This window comes from Melospiza georgiana, chromosome 1 (genome assembly GCF_028018845.1).
Source record: "Melospiza georgiana isolate bMelGeo1 chromosome 1, bMelGeo1.pri, whole genome shotgun sequence".
Lineage (NCBI taxonomy): Eukaryota > Metazoa > Chordata > Aves > Passeriformes > Passerellidae > Melospiza > Melospiza georgiana.
In genome coordinates, this window is record NC_080430.1 from 15,356,070 (window position 1) to 15,383,322 (window position 27,253).

General features: G+C 38.0%; 1 protein-coding gene across 4 annotated transcripts in view; it reads right to left on the reverse strand.

Annotated features, from left to right (window-relative positions):
* Nucleotides 1–6,482: 6,482 nt before the first annotated feature.
* ZEB1 (zinc finger E-box binding homeobox 1) overlaps nucleotides 6,483–27,253 on the reverse strand; it is a 127,862-nt gene continuing 107,091 nt past the window's right edge. For 3 of the 4 annotated variants that reach the window (XM_058025130.1, XM_058025154.1, XM_058025138.1), the window contains exons 3-9: nucleotides 25,269–25,331; nucleotides 23,502–23,663; nucleotides 20,461–20,663; nucleotides 15,266–15,371; nucleotides 12,664–14,474; nucleotides 11,058–11,238; nucleotides 6,483–8,970 (exon numbers count right to left, since the gene is read on the reverse strand). In XM_058025130.1, the coding sequence (XP_057881113.1) occupies nucleotides 8,417–8,970; nucleotides 11,058–11,238; nucleotides 12,664–14,474; nucleotides 15,266–15,371; nucleotides 20,461–20,663; nucleotides 23,502–23,663; nucleotides 25,269–25,331 (3,080 nt within the window). In that variant the 3' untranslated portion in view covers nucleotides 6,483–8,416. The remainder of the gene's footprint in view (nucleotides 8,971–11,057; nucleotides 11,239–12,663; nucleotides 14,475–15,265; nucleotides 15,372–20,460; nucleotides 20,664–23,501; nucleotides 23,664–25,268; nucleotides 25,332–27,253) is intronic. The other variant, XM_058025147.1, reaches the window with a different exon arrangement.

A 27,253-nucleotide genomic window follows, 5' to 3' on the forward strand; every position in this document is an offset into this window, starting at 1 on the left:
CCTGTCCCAGTGTTTCAAATGCTGGCTCTTCCAGCAGCAGAGTCACTGGAACACGGCCACATGAGAACCTCATTTACCCACAGCAGCAACAAGGGATGCACAAGAGTTTGGGTGGATTTGGTCTGTGGGGCAAAGCTGACAGAACTGGGTAGCAGAGGAGCAGAAGATGTACTTGAAGAGCAGCTTTGAAATACAGTTTAAAAACAAGGAACATAAATAGTCTTTGACTCATAGATGGTTCTTGTGACAAAATATGTGCATTATTTTTAACATCAAATTTTCCAGCTATTTTCAATTAGTTTTATATGCAGTGAGCTGAACAGATTCAGATTTCAGTGAATTAAATGTATTTCCACTCTTAGAGAGTAAGCAATGCAGTAATGTAAATGGTGAAGCAAACTAGACTAAATTAGAAGCTACTGTAAAGTAGAGATTAAGTTTCTCCTTAATGTTGAAAAATCAGAACACTTTCATAGCAAGGGTGAAAAAGCAGATCCTACAATGGTTTTACTGACCTAAGTAATCATGAGATGAGCAATTTCTGTAAAGAAGGATGGAACAATTTGTATTTTTAAACATACATGCAATTTGCTGCACTGAGGTGTTTTTTCCTCTCCACTCCTCTCCCCCGAGGATTGCAGGCGGAGCCTCTGCTGGAGAGCCAAAACACATGTCCCTAACAGGTGACCTTCACCCAAAACCTACCAGGAACAAGATGATGTATTGGACCAGCAGGAGTTACAGAGAATCAGCAAAGCTTTTATTCTTTCCCCTCTCTGAGAGCCACTGGCAGAACCTGAGCTCCTTCCAGACTAACAGATCCTCACACTCCATGTACAGCGGCAATCCCAGCAGCAGGGAGCAACAAGGCCCAAACACCTCTGGTTTCTGGGAACATTTCTGGAAGTAAATTGCTGGTGGCAACCAACCAACCAACCAGCCAAAAGTCCCACCAGCCCTTTTTTTTTGGCATCTGTTGACCCCACATATGACATTTTAACTGTGTACAAAATCTGAGACTGTTGGTTGGGCTGAAGAATTGGCCTCTGACCACAGAGTGAGGGGGTAAGTTTGTCAAGTGGTGTAGCTGCTAATGGCTGAGCTCCCCTGGGCTGCTGAAAATCACAGAAACATTCAGTTTGCCAATGTCCTTCAGAACAAACTGCATGCCAAAGTGAGACAGAAGGCTTTCCCATGTTAGAGTCCTCAGTTCTGTTCCCAGCTTTGTCTGAATAATCCTGTTCAAGTTACATTACCATTCATCAATTATTTTTTATAATATTTTTTTTTCCTCCTAACACAGGAAAACTCACCTTATAATCACAGTTGGAAAAGATACAGAAATGGTGATAACACTCATCACAAATGTAAATGGTAGAATTCCTTGTTTCTTGGTTTATAGAGTGCCTCTCCCTAAGCTTCAGGACACAACAGATTGGGAGACTAAAATGTCAGTAAGAAGCCAGATTTAAAAGATAAAAGAAGGATTTTAAAGACAATACCATGTTTTGGGGAACACAAGTCACTACTCAAGAATTTGTAATTTACAGGCTGAGGGGCAGCTTTTATCTGGGCTTGAGTAATGTAAGCCAGCAGCTCCTCCATTACTGCTGGCTTGTGCTTGAGGCTTTCCTTGGAGCTGTCTAAACTGGGGAAGAAAAGCTGACTTGAGGTCAGCTTAGCCAGCTTGCCTTGATGGAAGCCCCTCCTATCTCTGCAACCAGAGCTGAGATCATTTGCCCAGGTCACCCTTTAACTGTGGCCACTGCAAACACTGCCTGGCCAGCGGGGCAGCAGCTCACAACAAAGCACAGCTGGCACGACAACCCACTCCAGCTCCCAGAAGGGTCAAACCTCCCTCCCCCTCACTCCAACAGAGGAGTTGTGCCTTTTCTGATCACAAGGACTCAGAGTCTGTGCAAGTCTCAGCTCAGCTCCTGGCTTGGAGACGACCAGTGAGAGCATTATGCTCAGCCAGGGCAAAAGAAGTTGAGAAATGTCCCATTTCTCCACAGGAATGTTGTCCCATTATTGGATTCACTTGGTTTGAGAAGGGAGCAGGATTCCAAATACCCTTTTTGAGTATAGGAACTTGCAAACCTGTTGGGAACCCGTGTTTTTTTTTCAGGATTTCACATTATTTTCCAATTAACTTATCTCTTGAACAATTTGGTTGAGCAGATTTTATTTTTACACACTAAAAGAGCAAAATGCTCCCTCTATATCTTTGCAATATCTTACCTGTCATAAAAAATGTAGAAAGTTTCACAGAATTCAAGAGATCTGATGACATCCATGCAGAATTTGGCTAAAGAGAGAGCTGTTAAAGGGCAAGAGATGGGAATAGGACCCAGCCATCTTACATGCTGTAAGGTTGCTCTTTCTTTGGGCCCAAAGCTACAAGTGAGCAGGATTTCCAGGTAGAAGAACAGAAGTTCAGCAGGAATGACACAAAGTTAGTGTAGGCATGTTTCAGGGTTTTTTTGCATTTAATAATTTATCCCCTTTATTCCTCAATTAACACAGAATGTAAATCTTGTGATCATTACACAAAGCCTAGTTTACACAATGAGAAGCAAAACCCAAGGACAGACCCCAATACAGAAATGTCAAAATCTAAAGGCAGAATCAGAGGACTTGAGGCTCACTAGAAAACAAAAGGAAAGACCATAATGGCATTCTCAAATATGTATTCTAAAGATTACTTGCCACTGTTCTCATAATTTTTAAAGATCCTTTGGGGAGTCTGTCAGTGTAGAGGTAAGGCCTGAGAGAACTTTACCTCATTTTAGGTTAATACTACAAGACTTTCATATTTGGCAAGCTACTAGGACAAAGTGCCAGAAAAGTGCTCCTTTCATCAGCACATTTCATGTTTAGTCCAAACAACAGGTTTATTTTTAATCAGGTTTTAAAAAGCAGATTACTTTATGAAGCAGTGAATATATAACAATATATTGTTCTCCCTAGAGACAACATAGATACAATGTGTATGATAGGCATGATACACACAAATAAGAGGACTGTGTGACAGATTAGCAACCAGAGGCCATGAAAGAGCAGAGGGATAAAACAAAAGTAGTAGATTTTTGATCACTTTTGAGCGTTAATTTTGGTTCATCACGTTCTTTTGTGTGGTTTTTTTTTAGTGATAATCAGATTGTGCAAATATCATTATAACAACTGTTCAAGAAAAGTATGAACAATAAATGACAAAGCATAGACTTGAAAGATACTCTAATATTGAATTTCCCAGATGAAATATAGAGATTATTGTAGAAACAATTAAACAAGCTATTCTGCCAGGGAAAGATAAAAAAAAGTACTTTTTAAAGCACCAGACTGTGAACTGCAAAACACACATCAAAACCTCTAAGCAGAGAATTGTGTGCAGACTCACATCTTGGTAGTAAATAAATTAGAAAGAATCCACTTTGAAGAAGTGCCCAGCACAGTGCGGATTAAGCTCTTTTCTCTCTCCTCTTCCATCACCTTTCTTCACTACAGCCTCCAGGACCAAAATGGACTTTTCTCATCCTCACACCATTACCTTCATCTCTAATGGTCTTCTGCACCCTAAGAAGTATTTTCATTTCTCCCTTATAGACTTCTATGTTTGTTTGGAGTGTCATGTCCCGATCTTTCATTGCTTTGATGATAAAAGCCCCAGAGTAGCATTTTGCTGTGGCAAAAACTGAGCTTTTAGTAGAGTCATATTTTTTATCTTGGAAATAGCTTTGCTTTCAAATTGCCACTCAGTCTGGTGGCCACCGCCATCCCAGGCACACTTTGCCAGCACAAACATGGGCAAAGTGCTGCTTGTACAGCCTTTGGGTTTACCAGCAATAATTGCATTAGAATAATTTCCCTCAAGAGTGTGAGTACAACACTTGCTGGCAGTTGAAGTAATTTTTACTGAGTCTGAACAACACTGCCTTTTAGGGTAAATATGTTATGTTCTGGGTTGATATGCCATAGTGCATTATTCTACTAAAATTTAAGGTATTTACTGAAGCACATTGCAATTCCGAGATTAGGCAAAGTAACAAAACTTTTTCATTTCTTTTTCTAGCATCCATTAATCCATTTGGAATTCAATACAATTTGTAAAAAAAACTTTCAAGCTCACCATACAACTTTGCTGACTATTGCCGTGCTATTGATTACACACATGGATAGGCTGCTCCAGAAAAACAGCAACTAGACAGCAATGTGGCTATGGAGAATTTGGGAATGCCACCAAAATCACCACTAGGATGCCATATGAGTATTACTGAAAGAGAAGGAACAGGTTCTCTTCCTCAATGTCTCTTCAATGAATTCTCTGTTTTGCCTCCCTGAAGTTTTCTCTGTAGCTTTAAGTCCCTCTTTCATTTCCTATTAGATCAGGACCTCCTAAGGGTATTTCCCATCCCAGGGCCAAAACTTAGTATTTACTTCTGTAACAATGTTCCTATAGTTATTCTGTAACATATTACCCATTCTCACACAATTTGATTAAAGAGGACATACAACTGTCACAATTTTGCTACTACACTGATTTTGAGGTGGTGGTTCATTATATTCTGGAGACAGGTCAGTAGCAGAAATAAAACCAGTGCCCCAGGCACAGCAGGGCTGTCCCATGCTGAATTCCAAGGACACTTTTCTTTCTCCCAGCCTGCTCCCTGAGTGCTGTGCCAGGATGAGGGATGCATGGTGAGCCTGAGGAAGAAGCAGGCACAGACATCAGCTTGGGCACACAGGGCAGATGATGGACTTTTCATCTTGTGACTCAAGAACGGGTCACAGCACAGTGGAGTTTCATTAAAACTACACAGCTCATGTTCACTGCTCTTTCCCAACTTTCATTTATCTCTAAGGGACAGAACCAAAGGTTTTTTTTTTTTTTTATGTGAGAAACTTACTGTCCTTGAAACTGCTTTGCCATTAATTTAGAGAGAGGTCATAAAATCACAAAACCCACATGGCCTCAGCTGGGCTGCTGCTGCTCCCCTGGGGCCTGGACTCGGTCACAGCTGCCCAGGCACCTCCACACACACAGAGCTTCCTCACTGCTGGAATCTCACTGCTGGCACTGGGAATGGTGCCTACATCCTCTAAGCACCTCTGGCTTCCACATGAGTTTGCTCAACTAAATGAAGACACATCACAATTTCTGTGTTTTTCAAACAGGTAACAGATGATATAACAAAGTCACAAACACCAAAGACATTGCTGAGCTTGACAGATGCAAAACTCAGTGCACCAATCTGTTTTGAAGATAAAAATGTTAATAACATAGTGTAAGTAATGAATATAAATTCTCTCCCCTAAAACAATGACATATCCTGAGTAAAAGTTGCTTGGACTTTACTTTCTATCCAAATTACTGGCCTTCTATATTCAGCTGTCACTTACATGAGAAACCTTAGGTTTACCAAAATTCTCTGTTCTGCTACTAAAGACAATAAAATTTTCCTATTTCAGCAAATGTCTCACTGGGTTTATTACCACAAACATCTCGGAATATGAAAAATATGAAAATCTTAAAATAGTTTCAAGAAAGTGTGTTTCATTACCTAAAAGAGAGTAGAGATAGTTCTACCTGGGAGAAATTCTGAACCACCTGATTAACTCTGTTATGATAATAATTACGAGACAATATAATTAATGCAGCATAAATGGTTAATTTCTTCAAAACAGCTTTCACATATTTAGCTCAATGATGCTATGAAGGTAGACGTTTACTAAAAGTGCAGTATTAATACACTGTACAGCAAGATGCACAGGAAGTAAAATGATTACTATATGGGAGAAATCCTCTGTATGCATTAATACTGAGATAATAAGATTGAGAAATACTCAAAACTTAGGTATGTGAATATAAAGTATCTTACATGATGTTCGTGAACTCCCTGCCCCCATATTAATAACAGAAATTCCATTTTAGGTATCATTAAAGAAGAGAACTTTGCTTAAAGAACAGTCTGTAAACTTTGCTTGAACGGTAAAACATTGTAATCATGCATATATATTAAAATTTTCAAGCCTTTATACTTACATTACTGAAATGATATATCTGCAATGTTGGCATTGTATCTTTGTGAAGTTCAACAGCAAAAGATACATCAGCTTCTCCATGGACAACTTATTGCTAAGTCAAGAAAACAGTTGTAGACTTATTTCATTTAAAAATAGTCTTATTGAAAAATAGCATTGAACAGTACATTAGATAGGTACAGCAAAATAAAAAGACCCAAAAGAACAATGCACATGGTTCATTTGGAAAACTCAGTTGTTTTCCTGACACTGGTAAATCAATTCACTGATGTAGCAATCCCTGTGCCTGCACACAGTTCAAACCCCTCTTTCACTTCCATGCTCCTTATGTACCACTGAAACCCAGGACTGCCACTGAAGCAGGAGCTGTGTCTCAGTAACTTCTCACAGAAATAATCTAAATGCACTTTCTGCATTACCAGAATAATGACAGTAAGTCAGACTTGTTGATGCATTTTATTGTGAGATGGGGAGTCTGGTAAAAAACTAGAAAATGACCATGATGTAACAAGGAACTTAAAAATGAAGTTTCAGATTTGTAACATACATACATGAATACAGGAACAAATTGGCACAAAAATGTTAAACATTGTTCCCAACACTGTTTTATAAGATTATTCTAATTTGGCTTACTAAGGAAATGAGAGTTTTATGGTTAGACTAATCTCTTAATAAAACTGCAGAGCATCATGCTATTAGTCACACAGTGAATTTCAAAATTTAAGAGCTTTATATTAAAAACTGGGTAAAGGTAAAATGAATTGATTGCAATTGTAAAATTAATACATTCCCATTTTAATTCTTCTGTTCTACAGTCCAAGGCAAGTATAAATGTTAACATAACACTGTTAAATCAAATCTCAATGCAAGAGAACCGATTGTATCTCTACTTTAAATCTTATCAACTTTCCAAATTTTCATACTAAAATATATTATTGTATTAATACAAACTACAGTATTATACACTACACTGTGTAATAAATAAAGAAATATAAAAATAAGACACATAAATATAAAAGTTTTCTAAAACTAAAAAGGTACATATGTCAGTAAGAAGGGTATTAATACTGCCAGGTTTGAAGACATACAGTACAAAATGTTGCACAGATCTATAAACTAAAAGAAATAAAATAATACTGATAGGTAAAAATCAGCTAACATTGTTAATAAATGGGGTCCATAATAACTAACATTTGAAAATACTTATGAGCCAGATAACATGTCATGTATGTGTCTGAAATTAAAGTAAACCAATAAAGCAATAAAGCAGATTAGAAAATTTCCCTTGTAATTATTGTAGAGAAATTCTGCAAGTCAGGTATTAACCCAAAATACCACCAAATAATTAAATAATGAAATATACCAGTGTTCTTACTTCTCTGATGGCTGAGTGTTTTTTCCCCATGAATAGTTTAGAAGTTTGATACAAATCAACAAATGCTAGTTATTGTAGGCCACACATTGGATAAAGGCTGCTTAGAGCCTTTGTAATACTGATAAATGGCACTTACAGCACATAGGTCTTGCATAAGGCCAAAGGAGATACAAAGCTTCATATCAAATCCTTCATATCATTACTACATACTCAAAACACAATTACAAACACTGTTTTTGACAACTTTCCTGTCCTTACCAGTATTAACACTGTTAGTCCCTGCAATCAGAACTCAACGACAATCTTCTCAACTACATTTTTAACCACATGAGTAAGAAACTTCATTTCTTCTATCATCTTCTTCCTTAAGGCTAACAATACACTTTAAATGATAATATGCTCTACTACAACATCTAATGTCATAAACTGCTACCTTCTAGGTTGAATTTACAAAGGTAGCCAAGCACTGTTTGCAACTGCATTACACGTCTCTGCAAAAGGGAATTCTGTAGTGCAGAAGTTCTCACATTGTAAAACATAAGAAAATACTGAAGCGGATTTAGGAAATGTTTTACCATAAAAAAAAAAAATTCATATAAATCTCTCCCAATTGTACAGTTTAAAAATTAATCAACTTAAGAATGAAAATTAATACTGATAAAACAAACAATGCCAGATGCTTGTCTAATAATCAGGTTTCCTACAACCTGGTAAATCTTTGCTTCCAGAGTCACTGTATTTTTCTAATCTGCTTCATGTTATAAACTTGTTCCTAACTTTGAAAACTGTGTGAAAAATTACTAAGTTTGAGGTTCAGGCACACCTGGATTTCTTTTTTTTTTCTTTTCATTTTTTTTATATATATATTTTTTTACACAGTAGTGAACAGAAATCACAGTATGCAGGCTACTGCGTTTCCATGAAAAGCATGTATAATATAGAAGGAACTTCATTACCAATTTTTTTTTTTCCTTATAGAAAAAACCTAACATGTAAGCTTTATTCATTATTTTCTTCTGACACCTGCCCATTATTTTGTATAACTTCTGGTTCTGCATTGCTTGCTTGATTTACAACTTCATCATTCTTGTCACCTTCAGTTTTCCCTTCTTCCTCTTCTACTGCTGCTACTTCTTCCGCATCCCCTACTTCTTGTAGTTCCCTACATTCTTTTTCTTCCTGAAGTCCCTCTATGTCTTTTTCTTCCTCCTCCTCTTCCTCTTTTTCACTGAATTCCTCCTCCTCCCTGGTGAGGCTCTCCCTCTCATCGGAGTCGATCTGCGAGGGGGACGCCCTGGGCAGGGCGTGCTCGCTGCTCAGCGCCTCGGGGCCCAGCTCCTCGGGCTCGGCGCTGTCGCGCTCCTCGGGCTCCCTTTTGCAGTAGGAGTAGCGATGGTTCATGTGCTGAGAGTAAGAGCCTGAGTGGGAAAACCTCTTTCCACACTTGTCACATTGGTAGGGCTTTTCCCCAGAATGCAGTCGCATGTGTTCGATCAAATGGTGTTTGTGTTTAAATGCTTTCGTACAGATTCCACACTCGTGAGGTCTTTTACCTGTAAAATAAAGCACAAGCAGTTGGGCATCTTGTAGCAGAAGTGTTAAAATTGTACACTGCTGTTTTCACTGTAAAATGCTGTTGGTGAACTTATTAGAATTGATTAAATTTTATATAACAAGATGTTCTACTCCATGCATTAGCAGCCTGAGTCTCTTTCCTGAGCCCAAAGGCTGAAGGTGCAAGGGTACGTTGTCACAATCGCTACAGTAATTTCTAAGTTTTTCAGGAAAACTCATCATCTCATAAAGAGATTCTCATATATGTCTTTTAGCACCAAAAAGTTCAAATATAAATTAGAAAATGAGACATTTTTCTTGCATAAATTATTTTCAATTGAAACCATTTAAACTTTTCTATATTGATGGCAATTTAAAATTAGCTAAGCTTTTACATTAGTTTTGGTGTATGAAGTCCTTCCATGATACAAGTAAAAGGAAAATCATTCTAAAGTCTAGGCTGAATGCTTTATGTACAAAACTTGCTGACTACGCATGCATTGACGTGAAAAAAAATCTGTTTCACTCAGTGTGTTTCTGCTGTTTTACAGCTACTGTCTTGTTTTTAGTTTGTTATAAATGTATCAGGAGCCTAGCAGTGTTATTTTGATTTTGACATTTAAAGTTGTTACACAAAATGACTTTGCAGTCTTAGCTCAGACATAAAAGACAAAGGATAGTAAGACATCAGGTTTCTGGTCACACTACACCTGTGACCAGCACATCTATGTCATCTCATGCCAAACAAGCAACAAGGCAGATATTGCTCTCTCTTCCCAAGAAAGAAGTGATAGGACAAGAGGAAATGGCCTCAAGTTGTGCCAGGGGAGGTTTAGATTGGAAATTAGGAAAAGTTTCTTCACCAAAAGGGTTGTGAAGCACTGGCTGCCCAGGGAAGTGGCTGAGTCACCATCCCTGGAGGTACTTAAAAGACAAGCAGATGTGGCACATCTGGGACAGGGTTCACCAGTGGACTTGGCAGTGCTGGGTTAATGGCTGGAGTCAATGATCTTAAAGGCCTTTTCCAATCTAAATGATTCTATGATTTTGAATGTTACATTGAAGTTAAAACGTAGAGGAAGGACAATTCTGCTAGGAAAAGGAGGAGTTAAGAGAGTCTCAGGACAGGATAGGTATGAAATAAGATATCCTTAATGAATACAACTTGGGAAAATTGATCAAGACAAAAGAATTTGTAATGTTTTTAATTTTATATGTGATATAAAACTAAAATGTTAACATGCAGAAATATAATTAATATAATAATTCAGCTACTCTGTCAAGCAAGAAAGTAGAGCAGCATGAAGGGAGCAGCCAGAAGTTCTAAAGAGTTTATTTTATGGATATGGGGAAAGAGAAGATAACAGAGCCAGCAATAATACAAAACCCAATACATGTTTGGCAATATATAATACAAAACTCAATATATATTTGGCACATAATCAGTAAAAAAAACCCCAATTCTTACTTTAAGACATCACAGAAGAAATAAGAGAGCAAGAGGTATTAAAAATATCCTAAAGATACCAGAACCTGAGCCAAAAGGAACAACTCTGAGAATTAAAAATAAAAATCAAAGCCAAAAGGGTGTTCATTAGCAGTTAGATTCTATGTCTAATGAATAGCTGAAGCTGTTAACTTCAGGGCATTATAAATGTAGCCCAGTTGGAAAATCCTTCATGCCAGATATGCACACTGTTTTTCATGCACAGTATCAAATACACACACGATCCTTTTCCCCTCAGCTTTTATTTTTAATTTTTTCAAAATTTATAACCAGGCAAGGTAAATTAGAAGTAATATATCCTCATTTATAGGCTGTAGCTCACAGATGATTATCCACAAGCCAGATGCAAAAACTCCCCTTTTTCTATTTAGGGTTTAGGTCTAACAAATTTAAAGAAAGACAGAATTGCTGTTCTGTCAAACAAATATACAAAACCAGGTGTTTCTAAAGAAAGCTTAGCACAGGCAGTAAGGACTGCTACACTTCCCTACACCGCCTGAGAACTGGGTTCCAATTGAGATTATCAGTTACACGTTACCAAAGAAATAAGAATCAGAAAAGTCTTTTCCTGGTACGTACCTGTGTGTTCATACTTATGTCTCAATAACGAGCTGCTCTTCTGGAATATTTTGTCACATAAATCACATGCATACATCCCATTTTCTGTCTTTCTCATTTTTTTCTTTGGGGGTGTTGAATCAGAATCATTTTGATCTTCTAAATTGGATATTCCTTCTGAGCTAGTGTCTTGCCTTTCATCCTTCAGAAAAATTACAAAAATAGGTTAACTCCAATAAAAGAAGTCACTCACAGGAACTGAAGCTTCTATTCCCAATCAATTCCATAAATAGCCAAAAAAAATTGTTTAGACTTCCACAGTCACAGAAAACTCCTTTACTCTGTTGTTCTGCTTTGCAGTCCCTGCCACCATCCAGATGCAGATTTCCTCACTGGGACTGGTTTTAATCACATCCAAATATGACTGTTGGCCAGGTCTAAGCTATGTTGGCACTCTGTACTTTAGGGCCCATAAAATAAATGCAATATTACAGACCTGTAAAGCACTTCAGTAAGTGGGAGGAGCAAATTTGTCACCTAACTGCATTTTTCAGCTAATGCTGGTCACCTACCTTTTGCCTCTGAGATTTTATGAAGTTAAAAGACTGTTATTGCTGAAGTTTTCACAGAAAAGCTATTTAAATTACCATTCACATTTGCATATTTCACTACCATCTTCCTCATGAAACTACCACAAATACTATTTAACCCAAAATTTAGGGGACTTCAAGTACTTTCATTAGTAAATATTTTCAAAAATATAACTGCTGTGTATTTCTAAGCAGTTTAAGTGCTAAAGCTTCCCTGGAAAAGCACAGTATTTTCTGCTGACATCAGCAACATGTACATGTTACCCTCAAACTTTTAATACAAGCAGCCTTGTAACTCTTCAAGGCTCCTCAGTCTCTGGCAATACAGAAGCCTGAATAAAATGCTAGACCACCAATTTCTAAGATTTAAGTAGAAACACTCAGCCAGTTGCCTGTTCTGCCCTGTCCCTACCTTAATGTTCACAGGTGATTGTCAGGAGGACTGACCCCAATTAGATCCCATCTGGATGTACCCAGGGAGGAACAAGCCGGGATACAGGAATGGCAGATGAAGATAAATATCTCCCTGACTTTCAGCTGAGACTATATCTGCATTTTGTTTAAAGTGACATTACAGTGTCAGATGAATTCAGCTACTCTGCAAACCAAGGAAGCAGAGCAGCACAAAAGGAGTAACCAAAAGTTCCAAGGAGTTTATTTTCTGAATATGGGGAAAGAGGAGATGCAGAGCCAGCAAAAGACAAAAGTCATGTCTTTATTTTGCTTTTTGATCAGGAGCATTAGATGGTCTTTAGAATAGTGAGCACTAATGTCCTAGAAGATTAAATATGGGGAATAACTGAGCTGTTCATGCACAACAGTTTCCATTAGTCTGGACTCAAGCTGCCTGAGCTAACTAGCTTTGCAGAGGGCACAACAGTAACATCTATTACCTATTTACAATCAAGTCAAATAAGCCTGATAGCTTGTATTTGTATTTTTATTTAGTTCACCTTGATAGCTTTCTGTTAGTTCAGCAGAGGTACAGATTGAATACATCATACGTACATCATGTAGGAATATGGGGACCGAAGTACCTGATTTCCATTGGCTTGGATCTGTTTTGGTGGTGTCTCATGAACTGCAGGACTAACTGTAGTAGAGTATGTGTAAGCCACCTGTGGAATCAAAATGGTTTGCTTATTGGCAGCGAGAGCTCTCAAGCAGGGAACACTGTTCTGGTCAGCAATGGCAACAATTGTAGGTAACTGGGCAGTGACTGTAGGTATAGCAATATTTATGGGATTGGCACTTGGTGGGATTACATTTACAATAGGATCAGAGTCTGTAACACTGTTGTCCTTTTGTGGTTCTTTTTTTGCACAAGTTAAGTTCAAAGGTTCTTCTTGGACAGAATAAACACTGTTCTGGTAAACACTAGTTATGGTAGATCTTTCCAACAGTTCTCCATGTTGCTTTGGTAGCGAAAGGTCAAGAGGTTCTATTTGTGGCTCTTCTTGTACACCCTCTGCCGTGTACGTGTAACCCTGTGAATTTCTTGATGAAGAAAGGTTTAGTGGTGATGCAGATGGCGTGCTACTGTGTGAACCATTCAGAGTTGAAGCCCCTGGTAAAGTCTGAGATTTCGTTGTACTGCCAGGATTTTGTGAGTTACTTGTGCCGTTCTGGGGTTCGCTCACATTTGAAGTTGCTGCTTGATCATCGTTGTCTGTGGGGCTGCTTAATTTAACTTGTTCAGGAGAAGATGGTCCAGAAGACTGCACAGAAATCTGTCCAGCTTGCATTTTTTCAAACCACTTTTTTACCACATCCAGTGGTAGGTTTACAGAATCTGCTATTTTTGAAAGCTCTTCTGCACTTGGTTGTGCATTTAATGCATAATAGGCTTTTAGGAGCGACAGAAGGTTCTTTAAAGGTGGCTGACCGGGAGACAAGTTGTTCTCCCCGGTTTCTGATGGGACAGGGGACTCGGGTTTCTCAGCTTCTGCTCCACTGGGCTGGGGAAGCTGAGGAGGGCTTTTTGTTTCATAGTGCTTTAATTCTTGAAGTGCATTAAGATCTCCTGGACAGTCATCACAAAGAAGACAAGTGCTATCGTTGGTCTCTCCTTCAAAGTTCTTATCTTTCTCAGACTTCACTGTGAGATCTTGTGGTAATTTTTCATTTTTGCAACTATTTGTAGGAACAGAGTTTTCTTTTTTTAGATTTTGTGGAACAACCTGAAGTTGACTTGGCTGCTCCAAGCTGTAGTTGATGATAATTTTGGTTGTCCCATCTTGGTCAACCAAAGGAAGACTGATAGCTGAAATGAGGGAATGGCCAGCTTGTTGTATAGATGCATTGTTGATTGTTTCTTGTTCTTTGGATGCAAGATTAGCATGATTGTTTTCCAGTACTTGCCTTATTACATTACCATCCACTGCCACTTTTAGTACATTTTGAATGTCACTTAAATTGATGCTTATGGGAGACACCAGACCTACTGTTGGTAGAACAACAGCTTGCACCACACCCTGAGGAGAACTGGTTGCCTGCAATGGGCTACCACCACTAAAAACCCCATTTTGCAAAGGGTTTGAACAATTAATTCCTGAAGCAACCACTATGGGCTTGAATTCATAATCCACAGGTTCAGTTTTAATTTGGTTAAGAGGAAGCTGCTCTTGCAAGGGTTTATTTTCTATCTTTTGTCGTATCTGTGGTCTTGCTGGGCTACCTGGTGATGCAGAAAGGGAAGGGGAGGAGCACTGAGACATCTTGAGCCCTGACCGGGCTCGACCATTCACGGGCATCAAACCAATACACTTCTTACTGCTTATGTGTGAACTGTATGAACCAGAATGGGAAAAACGTTTCTTGCAGTTTGGGCACTCATATGGCTTCTCTCCTAAACAAAAGAAAAATAAAAAAGAAAAGAGAAAAGGCATATGCAACAGTTAACCAGGTTATAGTGCAACTTCATCAAACAATAATTACCAGAACAAATACATCATAATGACCTCTCAAAGAGTCCTAGGGGAAAAAAAAAGTCTTATCTAGTGAACTGAACAGTAAGAGTATAGCTCTGAGCCAAGGCTCCTTTAATACGTTTGTGATCCACTAGATACAGAATGGAGCCCACATGATCATGTGTTCCAGTATTTCTCTATTTGACAATTACAGATTTCATTGAACTTCATTAAAGTAGTACCACCACTAACTTCTAACTTCTTATATAAGATTTCTTATAACTTATCCAATAAATTGTGTCCTGAGTCTACTTTGGTATGACTAATCTGGACTGATGTCAATTACAGCCACAGGAGGAACACTCAGTTCTTATGTCCTGATTATTATCAATTAAAATTCTCTAGCAAGGCTTGTAACACGCTGAATGATCTGCAAACATTGAAGAAAAACAGACAAGTGCAAAGGACCAGAAAGATGTCCCCATTTCTTCAGTGACAAGTCAAGTTTTCCTTAATTGTAAGAGATTAAGTTGCAACAGTAAATCCTCTTGAGTTTTTCTACATATTCCCCGCAGAGACCTGAAGGCTGCAGTCAGTGCTTGCGGTATTCCAGAGGGAAAATATAAGGAAAACAATAGTATTTTAAACTTTATAACTTTGCTATTACAACAAAGTTATAAAGAGCAGAAATGGCAACATTAGTACTCAATTCAAAGCTTGATTTATTTACCACTGTGGATTCGTAGGTGCTCCTTTAGGTGATGTTTATATTTAAAAGCTTTTCCACATTCAGTGCACTTGAATTTTCGATTACCGCTGGACTGCGTCACATGTCTCTGTAAGAAAGAAGTCTTAATTATTGTACAGGACAGCAGCTTGAAGAAACACCTTCAATTTTCACATTGCATCATAGAAAAAGCCATACAAACCCAAAAGAATCAACCATAATTGTAAGAGACTGAAGGTGGTATGGAAAAAGGAAACAAATTAGAAATCAGGTACAAATGGAGGCACACATTTCTTCTGAATAAATCTGATACAGTAAAGAGAAAGAAACAAAACAAATGCAAAATATAGTTGCCCCTTCTCCTAAATTCAGGTGAAGTTTACACTGACATGTTAGTAGGAAGTTCCAGGATGAATGCTAGTTCTACTTGTGAAAGCAAAACCATCAGGGAAAAACCCCAAGCCCACTACCCACAGAATATTTCATGCAGGATAGAAAAACATTAAAGTCTATAGAAACCTGTTTAAACTTTAATCGGTTGACTTGATTTTTCCATTTACATGCTTCCAGGGCTTACTGTTGGCCTTGGATCCCTCTACATAATGATGCCACAGGACTGCTCAAGAGAAGGTAGCTTAGTGACAATAAAGGTATTCTTGGTCACAATTAATTTGCAAAATAAATGTGAGAAACTAAACCAAAACAAATAAAAATATGGAAGGGTTTCCTAAGTACAAAACACCAAACCTCTTCACCATTTGCACTGAAGCTCTGTGATTATTTTTGTTAGATTTTGCCTTGTGAGAGCAATTATTGTTAAATTCTAAATTGTTTTTGTCTTTATTGCTATACCAGTTTAAAAAGAAGCAAAATCTAAGACAGACATGTAAATATCTGTAATATATACATGACACATACATTCAAGATTTGTAATTTTACCACAAACTGTATAAATCTATGAATGTGTATTTTTAAGGACAAAAATTACATGCACTTTTAAAGTTGAAACAGCTTAATTACCAACATAAAACAAGGAACTAGGAATTTTTCTGTTCAAACAACTTGTATATTAGAAAAGCCCAGGAGCTCCTTTTTAAATAGAGCTCATTAGGCAAAAAGATACTCTACCATTATTGGGATGCATTGCAGATTTTTAGTAACTGGGACAAGGATTTTCATAAATTCGTGAACAGAGCTGTTGATGGACTCCAGGGACAAACAGGCTGCCCAGCACCAACAGCAGGTGTGGATCAGCTGCCTCTGGTGTGAAAGCATGGGGGGAACCCCTGGCCTGGCCTGCTGTGCTTGGCAGCACTGGGAGCAGATGCTCTCCGGGTGCTAGGGCTCTTCCTGAGCACAGACATGACAACTGGGGCTGAGAACTGTGCTGGAGAAGCAGGGATAGATAAAACACAGGATGGTGACCCTGCTGTGAGACATGCCTGCAGATCTGAAGAACCTGTGGCTGTGCAGATTGCTGGATGAAAGTCTGAACTCTCTGCTATGACATATGCTGTCCAAATTATCAACCCTTCCCGTTCTACTCCCTGTCCCCCTTTAACAGAAGACAAATTGAAATAAGATCATCTAAATTACTTCCACATACTCTAATCCAACAGCTCCCCTGGGAGAAGCAGTTGGTTAAGCTGCAGATTTTACCTCTCAGCAGATCCTGCTCCCACCCTGCTCAGGGGGAGCTGCTTTCTGCCTCCCTGGGCTCTGCAGTGAGGTCTCCAGTGAGTTTATCCCGATTAGCACCAGACCCTTATTCCCAGGTTTGGACAAATCCAGCAGGTTTGTCAGCTGTCTTTTGCTAGTTCACATGGCTTTTCAGCTCTGTTTAACTAAGTCCCTTGAAGATGATGTTCTAGAAGACTGTGGCTGATTCACTGCATTTCACTTCAAATGATCCAACTGCAATGAGTCTAGAGGACCGTGTCAGGATTTACTTAAGCCTGCTGAGAATCAGTTACCACTGTTTGTCTTGAATTATACAAGCTAACAGAACTCAGGATATACACAGTTACTGCAGGTCCTGGACTACATAAATATTCATACGAAGTATCAGGGCATGTATTCAATCTGTCAGAAATGTTTCTCCTCCAGTCTTTAAAATCAAATGTTTTATTTCTAAGGCATGGAAGTCCATAGTCCACTTATCAAAATGTTAATGAGTTTTCCTGTTTTCCCAGTCATAGCTGTGAGGTGCTTTAAGCTTTCTGCTAGGTAGTGTTTCCAAATCTTGATTTGGAAATTTTGCTTTAGCTTCTTATATTTGTAACTCTCTGTTCAGTTTTCTTGCTGTCTCTCGTAATACTGTTTAGAATTACTTTGAAGGAGCTTGTTTAAATGTAACTGAGAAATCACAACACTTCTCCAAAGTACCACCTGTAATACTTTCACCTTCTTTTCTCAGATTCAAGTGGTTTTCCCCATCTCAGCATTGTTAGTTTGTGCCTAAGATACGTGATATATTTCTAATACACAGTACATAATTGCTCATTAAAGAAATATCTGATCATTAAAGAATTAACTGCAACATTCAAAGAATATTCTTCTGCACTCCTTGAAGAACTGAAAGAAGAAACACCAGCATTAAGGTCTGTAACTAGCCTAATAACATCCCTAACCAATACATCCCTGCACCAAATGTTTATGGTGCTTAGGACGGAAACCCACCCCTCTCACACCAGAGAACAAAAATAATTAATGAGAATCCTCCAAAGTTATTTGGCAGACAGAAATTACAGGTATATCACGGGTTTTTTCACAAATAATGTTTCCAAGAGCTGCCATTTCTCAGCAGTGTGCACAACACTGTGAAATTCTGAAAAACTACCTACATGTGCTTTATAAATTGATGAGAAAAAAAATGAAAACAAATATAAGAAGTACTTTTTCACACTTCAACACCCCTTTTGGTGCTTCACATGTGAAGGCAGATGACACACACAGCATCCCCTCCTACCAACTGTTAGTGGTGTGGAAGCAGCCAAGGGTGCCGTGAGGAGCAGGGGGAGGAGGGAGAGAAGAAGAAGATGGTGCAGGATGGCTCTCAGCTCTCTGCTGGAGCAGGAGTAAAGTTTTGTATACCTTCCTCTGGCTCAGAAGGAGGCCCAGTGTGCAGGTACCCCTTCCACTGCCTTCACTAAGCTAGATTTTATCTTTGCTCATTGCTTCTTTGCAAAGAACAATTTCAAGACTGTCACATGATGGACGTTTCCAGCTAAAAAAGTTATCCAAATAATCTATGGTCAGGTGAAGCTCTTTAACAGTAAGACATCAAGTTTTAAACATGCAGCTGTTTAAGATCCACAGCCAGGAGGTCTATACTTTACTAATGACAAAATTTTCCATTACTCAAATGATGTAATCACGTATATGCAGCCAATTTTGAAGACATGACAACTCTGCAATAATAACATCAACAAACAAGTATTTCACATTTACCAAGTATCTAAACCATTGTAGTTTTAATTCTGGCTATGGCTTGAGAGAACAGAACACACTTTCATGGGTCTAATACTGAGTTCCAGATACTCCACAGAAACAACATTAACCAAATACAATTGTGCCTTCAAAAGTATAAATCCATTAAAATCTTTTTGTGGGAATACAGTTTAAGCTACCCTTTTTAGCAATTCTTCTGAGTATTTACTCACTTGGTATTTTTTACGTTTTCATTCAAACTGCATGCAAGTATGGCTTCTATCTCCCCCAACTACTTTATTCTTATGGTTTTAGGCTTGTAACTGAAAAGACTGAAAACAAATGTGGTAGCCCACAAGAAAAGCATTATATAAATAGCATTCATAGATTTTATAGCTAGAAATATAAGATGTATGTAAGATGAAAGTAACTTTTAAAGTGCAAGCCAAGCCAAAAAGGAAGCGAAACAGAAATTAATTGCTCATGGGAAGCACATTTGAGTAAAAAAGAACTGCCAAACCAGAATATGCTGGTGAGGTTATTCCAAAGCTTGTGAGACAATAAAATCCTTGCAGCAGGACGGTTGATACTTTTTGTACCAATTTAATTGACCTGTGAATGTGAACACTTGTGTACAAAAATGTATCATAAATTTTTAACCCTGTTAAATTGTTGGACTTGGTGATACTTTGTAGAATGGAGGTTAACAGCCAACGTGTAAAAAAGCATCTCCTTGACTCTGGTTTCCTTAAGCAAAGCATCCTCCTTTGCTCTGGGCTACAGCCTGTGGTTTGGTGCTACCAGAAATGTTGGAAGTACTTTTACTTTTACATTCAGTTTTTAATTTTTCTGTTATATTTGTCTCCTATTTCATTTCTGGAGGGTATGAATCTTTCCAGTCTGTCCTCTGAAGGAAACATCTCCCAGCCTCTTTAACTTGGTGGTGGAAAATCTGTTTGTTTTTGACTCTGGAAAATGCCTGACTGTTTCAGCTGGTTCCTGAGCCTCAGAGTGCCTCTGATAAGCATGTGCTGGGGATGGATGATGGGACATTGTGGGGATAAAGAAAGAAAAGAAAAAGAGGGATGGGAGAACAGAGACTCAGGATCTTCTGATGGTTATGATCAGATGGTTACCTCATGGAAGACATTCCAGGGACCCATGCCCTCAGGTCAGCCCATCAACCAGAGAAAAAAAGCTCATAACATCTTTAGCCTTTTCTGTTGCTTCATTTAGTGCTTAACATCATATTTCACACATTTAACACCATAATTTAAACACTAACTATTTGGATATTGTCTTACAGCATGAATTGCATTTAAAAACTGTACCTCACGGTTCAAGCAACACAATGGTTTGTTTTTTAAGGGCAAAAATGCTACAGTAAATCATGAATTATTCAAACAGGACTTATGAAAAAAAAAGGAAACGTTTCATTAAAGGCTTGAAATTAGATTTAAGTCATAATTTTTATGCAATGGTAGCCAATGAACAGAAAAAACCAACAAATTACCTATAAATGTAATAAGGCACTTCTGAAAACAACTCTAGTGCCTGGATGAATGAAAACAGGAATTGAGATCTCAACCTTTGACAACTACAGAAAAAGCCTGACTTGAGCAGTAAGCTTGAGTGTGTTCTCTGGGCCTGGACCATGAGCACACAGATGATCTGCTGTGAACAGTTTACCCACTCTGCACCTTTCTGCCCACATAACAAACCACAGCGTTGCTGCAGAGGGCAATAACCACGCTCCAAATGCCACTTACTGGGTCTCTTCCTGATTTGTGTGATGTCATGTGGCGGTCGAGCTGCGTTCGGTACGCAAAGGTGTAGCTGCACAAGGAGCAGCTGAAGTTATCCTCGTTCTTCTCATGGCGGTATTTGATGTGTTCCTTCAGAGAGGTGAAGCGTTTGTACCCCCGGTCGCAGTACGGGCACGTGAGCAGCTGGGAAAACGCGTCAGGAGTTCCTGCACAGGGCACACAATGCACCACGCTTAAATAAACGAGTTCCAAACTTACTACCTGCAACAAACAGGCTTTACATTTGCACCTATTACTGTAAGAGAACATGCAGCTGCTGGAAGCTCCATTTGTTTTAGAAAAAGACACGAGACAATTTAAATTTTTTCCACAGGTATTATGCAACCTCCCACACTATTGCCCCAATGTACCTTGGGGAGAGTCAGCACAATATGCTGACAGGACAAGGAGAAATGGTTTTAAACCAAAATAGAGTAGATGGAGACCAGGTATAAAGAAGAAATTTTTCATGATAAGGGTGGTAAAATACTTCAACAGGTTGGCTAGAGGGGTGGCAAATGTCCCGTTCCTGGAAATATTCAAGACCATCTTGGAGAGGGTTCTGAGCAACATGATAAAGCTGATGATGTCCCAGCTCATTTCAGGGGGGTTGGACCTAGATGACCTTTAAAAGTCCTGTCCAATCCAAACTATTCTATGATTTACAGATACGTATGTGTTAGTAGGATATACTGTCTGCAGGACAGAAAGTAGAGAGATCAAATGTGTGGCCATATATATGAGTCTAAAGTGGTCTATGGAATCTATTTTGCTGGCTTTCATAAAGTACTTCTGTATTAGCACAGGGTAAAGTGAAACCAGACTGAAGCTAAAAATTAATTTCACATGTCTATTTCAAGAAGATTCCATTTATGAAGTTTTAGCTCCATCCCTTCTTACCAGCATGTTTAGCCCTCCACATAGCACCTCATTCTATCCTTGAAAAATTTATTTTTAAAAGACTGAATAAAATACTTCTTTATAAATTTATCACTAAAGGTACAATCAAATAAATGTAGGGTTTGCTGTATTTGATCAAAACACCAATTTATAGGTGTGATATCCCCCAATGAGCATGCTACTCTTCCTTGCTTCAAGTCAAATAGGAAGGAAATTTTGCAAGGATGCACCTATGCACTGTGCTGAGCCTGAGAAAGGTGGAAGGTCTTTTCTGATTAACATTTTATGCTCTGACGCACAAGGGGCACATTTGTACACGCTGTCATTTTAGGTTTCAGAACTGTAAGAATTATTAATGCTCATTAAATGAACCAGTACTTTAGAAAGTACTTCTGAATTATTTACCTTCATGACCTCTTCCAGCAGTTATCACCATGGATTGGTAATATGTTCTATGAAGTAGCAATTCATTCTGTTTGTGTGGAATTTACCAACTTAATTTTCACTAAATGTGCCACTGATCTTGCAACAGTGAAAAGCAATCAGATCACTTTTCCTTATGACTAAAAATCCCTTTTTCTGTCATATAGGTTCTTTTATACTTGTTATAGTGACAATCAAAATAACCTCTACCCACTGGGATTTTTTTTGTTGTTCTATCCATTTCTGCTTTTCCTGGTTTAGCTGAGCTGTCCAAAAAGAAAGCCATTCCCACATGTGTAGACCAAATATACTTCCTCTCAATTCTCTTTTTAGCATCTACAATTCAACTCATCTGACATAAAGAATACTCCATTTCAGCACAAATACAACTCAGTGGAAATGTCAGAAGCACGTTAGCTTAAATTTTATTTTCATTGGAGGAAATGGAGAAATGAAAAGTTTCCCAAAATCACAAAAAACTCTGATTCTGTCACTTCTCTTGTCTACTTTCCCAGTTTGGAAGCATGCATCTTCACCAAATGTCACTACATTTTTGGCATTTTCTGTTCCAAAATGATTAAAACACTAAATACTATTATTCAGCCTTGTGATCTTCACAATACTTCTCAGTGAAGTTACTGGGATAGGTCCAATTTAAATGATTAATACAAAGATGTATTTTTAATGATTACATGGAAATCATATGACAAGTCTGTAAAACTAACTTGACAATATGTGCCACTGCAATCACATATTAAAATCTTAAATTAATGAATGCATTTTTTAAAGTAAAATCTGTAATAGCATAAAATCTCTGGAGGAGCAGAACAAAAAGGTGATCTTTACATCTATCTGCTCAGTTATACTCCTTTCTTAAAACAATTAGAACACAAATCCTAACCATTTATGTAGGCTGTTACCTTTTCTTGAAAAATCATAAATATTCCAATTGACATAAGCTATCTAAGCTAACACTTGTGAAAACACAGAATGCCAAACCAATCTCAACAGCATTCATCTTCAAATACTTCATGATGAAGAAATGAACAAAGTGTTACCTCTCATCTCACACAGAACACCTTAAGCATGAAACTTCTTCAGAGGAAAAAAACCTATATCTATGTAAAAATAACAACAGGTCATTATTTTTACCACATAAACATTTTTATATGAACAATGCTTCTTTTTTCTTTGCTGCTGTCCCTTCAGGCAAAAAAACCCAAAAAACTGTTGTAGACTGGCTACCCAATAAAAGAAATTCTATCTAATAGGTCCTATTGGGAGCTTTGTTTAGAAATATAAAAAAGGAAAGAAATATGTTATAACTCTCCTTGAGTTATTCTTATACAAAATTGTACTATTTTGCTTTACTTCTATTTTGTTTAATAAATGTTTATTCTGTTCTGTTGAATGGATCTATGAAAGCATGAACTTTTCTCTTCACTGACTAGGTTATCATTTAGGTACTCATACAAGTGAATCCCAGTGCATGTCTTGTTTACAAAATCAAGTGGCAATGTATTTTGCATGATGATCCTATCCTCTTATAATTATTTAACTAAGATTTTTTTCCTCTATAGTTGCATGTATATGCATGGGTGTCTTCTTAAGCCCAGCAGAAGTTTTGGGTCAAGGAGTGAGTACAACTGATTTCATAAGAACTGAGCTGATGACATATTTACCATTTTCATCCTGACCACTGGCTTCTGGCGTGCCTTGTCTCTGGTCCTCCTCAGGTGCTTCAGGGTAGATAACAGCTGTATCTTCTTGTTTAAGGAATTCTTCAACATTAGGGTCATGGTTTTGCTCATTCTCTGCATCAGAATCACATTCATCTTCTTTTACTAAGTGTGAAAAACAAGACACAAGATACAAAATTAAGTTCAGAAAGAACATAAATGAGATTCAGTAATTCACATTGTCAAATCTTCCTCTAGCCAAGTAGTTAAAAACTCTTTACAGATATTAGCATAGGTTAAATCCTTTAAGATGCCAGATTATGCCATGTTTTGGAAAAACTGGTAGCATAATGGTATTTAAAAACTTTACTAAACACAGTTTGCCTAACTCAGTGCATTTTTGTCATTTCAGATTTAGCTGTTCTTCTCAATTTCCCAAAAAATCTTAAATGCAACATTAATAATGATTTAGGCCTTGTAGTTGGAAGGCCTGGTTACCATCTTGGCTCCTGTGTTTGCAAAAGTACATTTGTTGCCTTCAAGACACAATTTTTAATGTTATTTATTGCTGTTCATCAGCACAAACTCAGAAGATATTTGAACTCAGTAAAAACCTGGCAGCAAACTTGAACTCTGACTGGCTTGTTCTGTGGTGTTGGAAATGGCTACCAAAAAGGCTTCAGATCTAGTTACCAACTTTTAACACTTCCCACTTAAAAACTTAAGAGAAAAGCCCAATGAACAACTGTATTGCAAATTTAGCAAATAATAAATTAAATTTTTTACCTAATGCTTGTATGATAAATATTTGATCTCAAGTATTAGCCTAAATACATTGTTCATAGAGTTTATTTTTACCATGGTGGAATGTTCTGTGAAAGCTCTGTCTGCAGCACCCTAAATCATTACAGATGTTCTCCACTATTAATGTGAGGTATATTTTTAATAGGAAAGAGAAGTTTTATGATTCATCTCTCAGTGTGAAGTCACATACTCAATTTACAATTTGACACAATCTTTTCATGACATGAGGCAGTCTCTCACATGTAGACTGTAATGAATAATGCAGCTCTCCATAGCTGCAAGAGCTGACTTTATAGGAACTGAAAAGAATGGGTGAAACTAGAGTTTAAAACATATCAATGTGTTTAGATGTGAGTTTGCTTTTAAATAAGACTTACTCTGATATTATCTACCTATCTAGTAAGGGCATTAAATAAACCCCCCAAAAACCTTTCCGAAGTTGGATGGGATGTATATTAATCTTCTGTCGTACAGAGAAATGGAAAAAATAACAAACCATTTGCTTTTGTTTGAGTCTGAAACTGAAGTACACATTTTATTTTGCTTTCTATGTAATCAGTCCAAGCAGAGGAGTGGATAATAAAATACAGTATTAGCTTAAGTCTATTTTTGTATATTTCTTCATAGTTTCAAACACTACCTGTTGACCCTACATGCAAGCTCATTGCTGTTCCTTGCTCTGCCCTTTGAAGATGCAGTGCTGCTGGAGCTGCATGGTCAGTCCCTGGGAGGGAGGGAGGGCTGCTCTGTGTCCCTGGTCACCTGCACCTCTGGACCCTGCACACCAAAAGATGCCCAGACTTTTTTCCTCAGCTACAACAGCTTTTACAGTTTAAGACCTCTAGCATGGAAAAGCAAAGCACTTTTATAAACAGAGGTGGGAGAATTTCAAAGCTTTTGGAATGATACCTAACTAAAATTCAATAGCACTTTATGAATAAGGGACTCAGATTAACAAAGAAATACCTGTACATCCAATTTCATCTGTCTGAGCTTCAGGCCCCAGGATTTCCTTTCTTTCTTTTCCAGCTGAAATAGTACATTTCACAAAAAGAATGAATATTTAAAGAAAACCCCACAAAACAACAACAAAAGGCACATGCACTCCAACAACTTAATATACTTGAGTTATTTCTTCATCAGTGCTTTCCATTTCTGTATTGTTCAGAAGTGCATTTAAACACAATGTTCTTTCAAAAGTATGGATGGCACGTTATTTCAGCCATGTGTGATCAGTTGAACCACAAAGATATTTCATACTTAAGAAAACCAAACCTAAAAAGGAAGCAATACTAAACACTGACCATTATGTGAAGAGAGGTAAAGCCGTGGACAGTGTGTTTCACCAGCAAATAGAGAGTCACCTACTTAAGTGACCCCATCTACAAATGCAGCCATCTGATACATTGGAATATTATTTCCAGAAATCAGAGCATTATAAAACAAATGCAGTTATAAATTAGCGGTTTTCAGAAATGATTGATAATTTGCTGGTAATGCCTGCAAACAGCAACCTAATGTGTTCTCTTTCTTGCAAATTATCTGGAAACCACTTAAGGCTGTGATTGCCTTAAAAAATTAAACAAAAGAAAGGATTTTAAACACATGTTCCCCCTTCAGAACAACTGTGCACTGCAGATCTGCTTCACATATCCATTCCAATACTCAGTATGAGTCTGCAGAACCAGCACTGCAGAGCCAACCTGCTGCCCCAGCTCTGCCAGCTCTGCTGAGCTGCAGCCCTCAAGGATGCAGCATGGAAGTTTTAACTCTAATTTCCACTAACAGGTTGCTGGTGCAAATCAATAAACAGCCAAGTTATTCTTCATTTTGCTTCATTGGTTGGCACTGGACTGGGAAGCTCCCACAGGAAAAGCCACTGCTGATATTTCTGTGGGTACCTGGCTCAGGGCAGGAGTACGCAGCAGAGCTACATTGCTTGGTTTGCTCTCTGTCACTCCTATATGCCAACAGATGTGAAACTAAAGTGTTATTTCATAGTTTCATTATGGAAACCTTGGATGCTTCAGACCTACACTCCAGAAAACACCTCCTAGGTGATGCAGAAGGTTAGAGCACAGCTGCTCTGACCTGAAATGGCACCTGTTACACTTCTGTTATCTATACTTCTATTTACCTTCCTTCACTTTACTTCAGTGCAGGAAAAATCCTTTAGGTTGGTAAGTCAAAAGCCCAGAACATTCCAGCTTTTTAATTACAGAAGAAGCCAATTTCTCCTTTATGGAAGGAAGATGACAAATTCCAGGAGAACTTTTAAGTTCTCAAATAATACCAGCTTCCTTAAAGGAAAAGATTCTTAATCCTGCCTACTTTGACCAAAGCCCACAGACCCAAGGTATCTGCAAATAGTGGCCATTCAAACACATTTCTTACTTTAAACAAGAAATGTGTTTAAAAGGAAACTGCAATTCTTAAATCTTACCTTTATTTCAACTGACATCTTAAAAACTCCTCAAGTTTTGGGTCATGATACCAGACTTGGTTCAGAGTTTGAAAGATGGATGACTGGATGCAAAGCAAATTTAAACCCAAAATTTAATTTCGTAAAATCAAACACAATACAAATTTTCCTTTAAGGAGGGTTTTTGATGGTTGTGATTTTTCTCCATTATAAAATAGGATCTACATGAAGGGGGAAATATCAATCAGTAAGTTATTACTCTGGAAATTTAAATTACAGGGTCTCCAGTAAATTCCACTGGCTTCAGTACAAATAAAAGCTTTGCTTCCCAAGAGAATGTCAAGGAATTTATAGAATTATAGATTAATCTAGTGAAGTTAAACTCCCTCTCAATTCTAATAATCCTAACCTCTGTTTGGTACTGTCTCTTCCCAATAGCTAAAAGTAGGGTACTGTCTCTTCCCAATAGCTACAAGGTACTGTCTCTTCCCAATAGCTACAAGACAGGGAGAAACCCTTTTCCATAGGG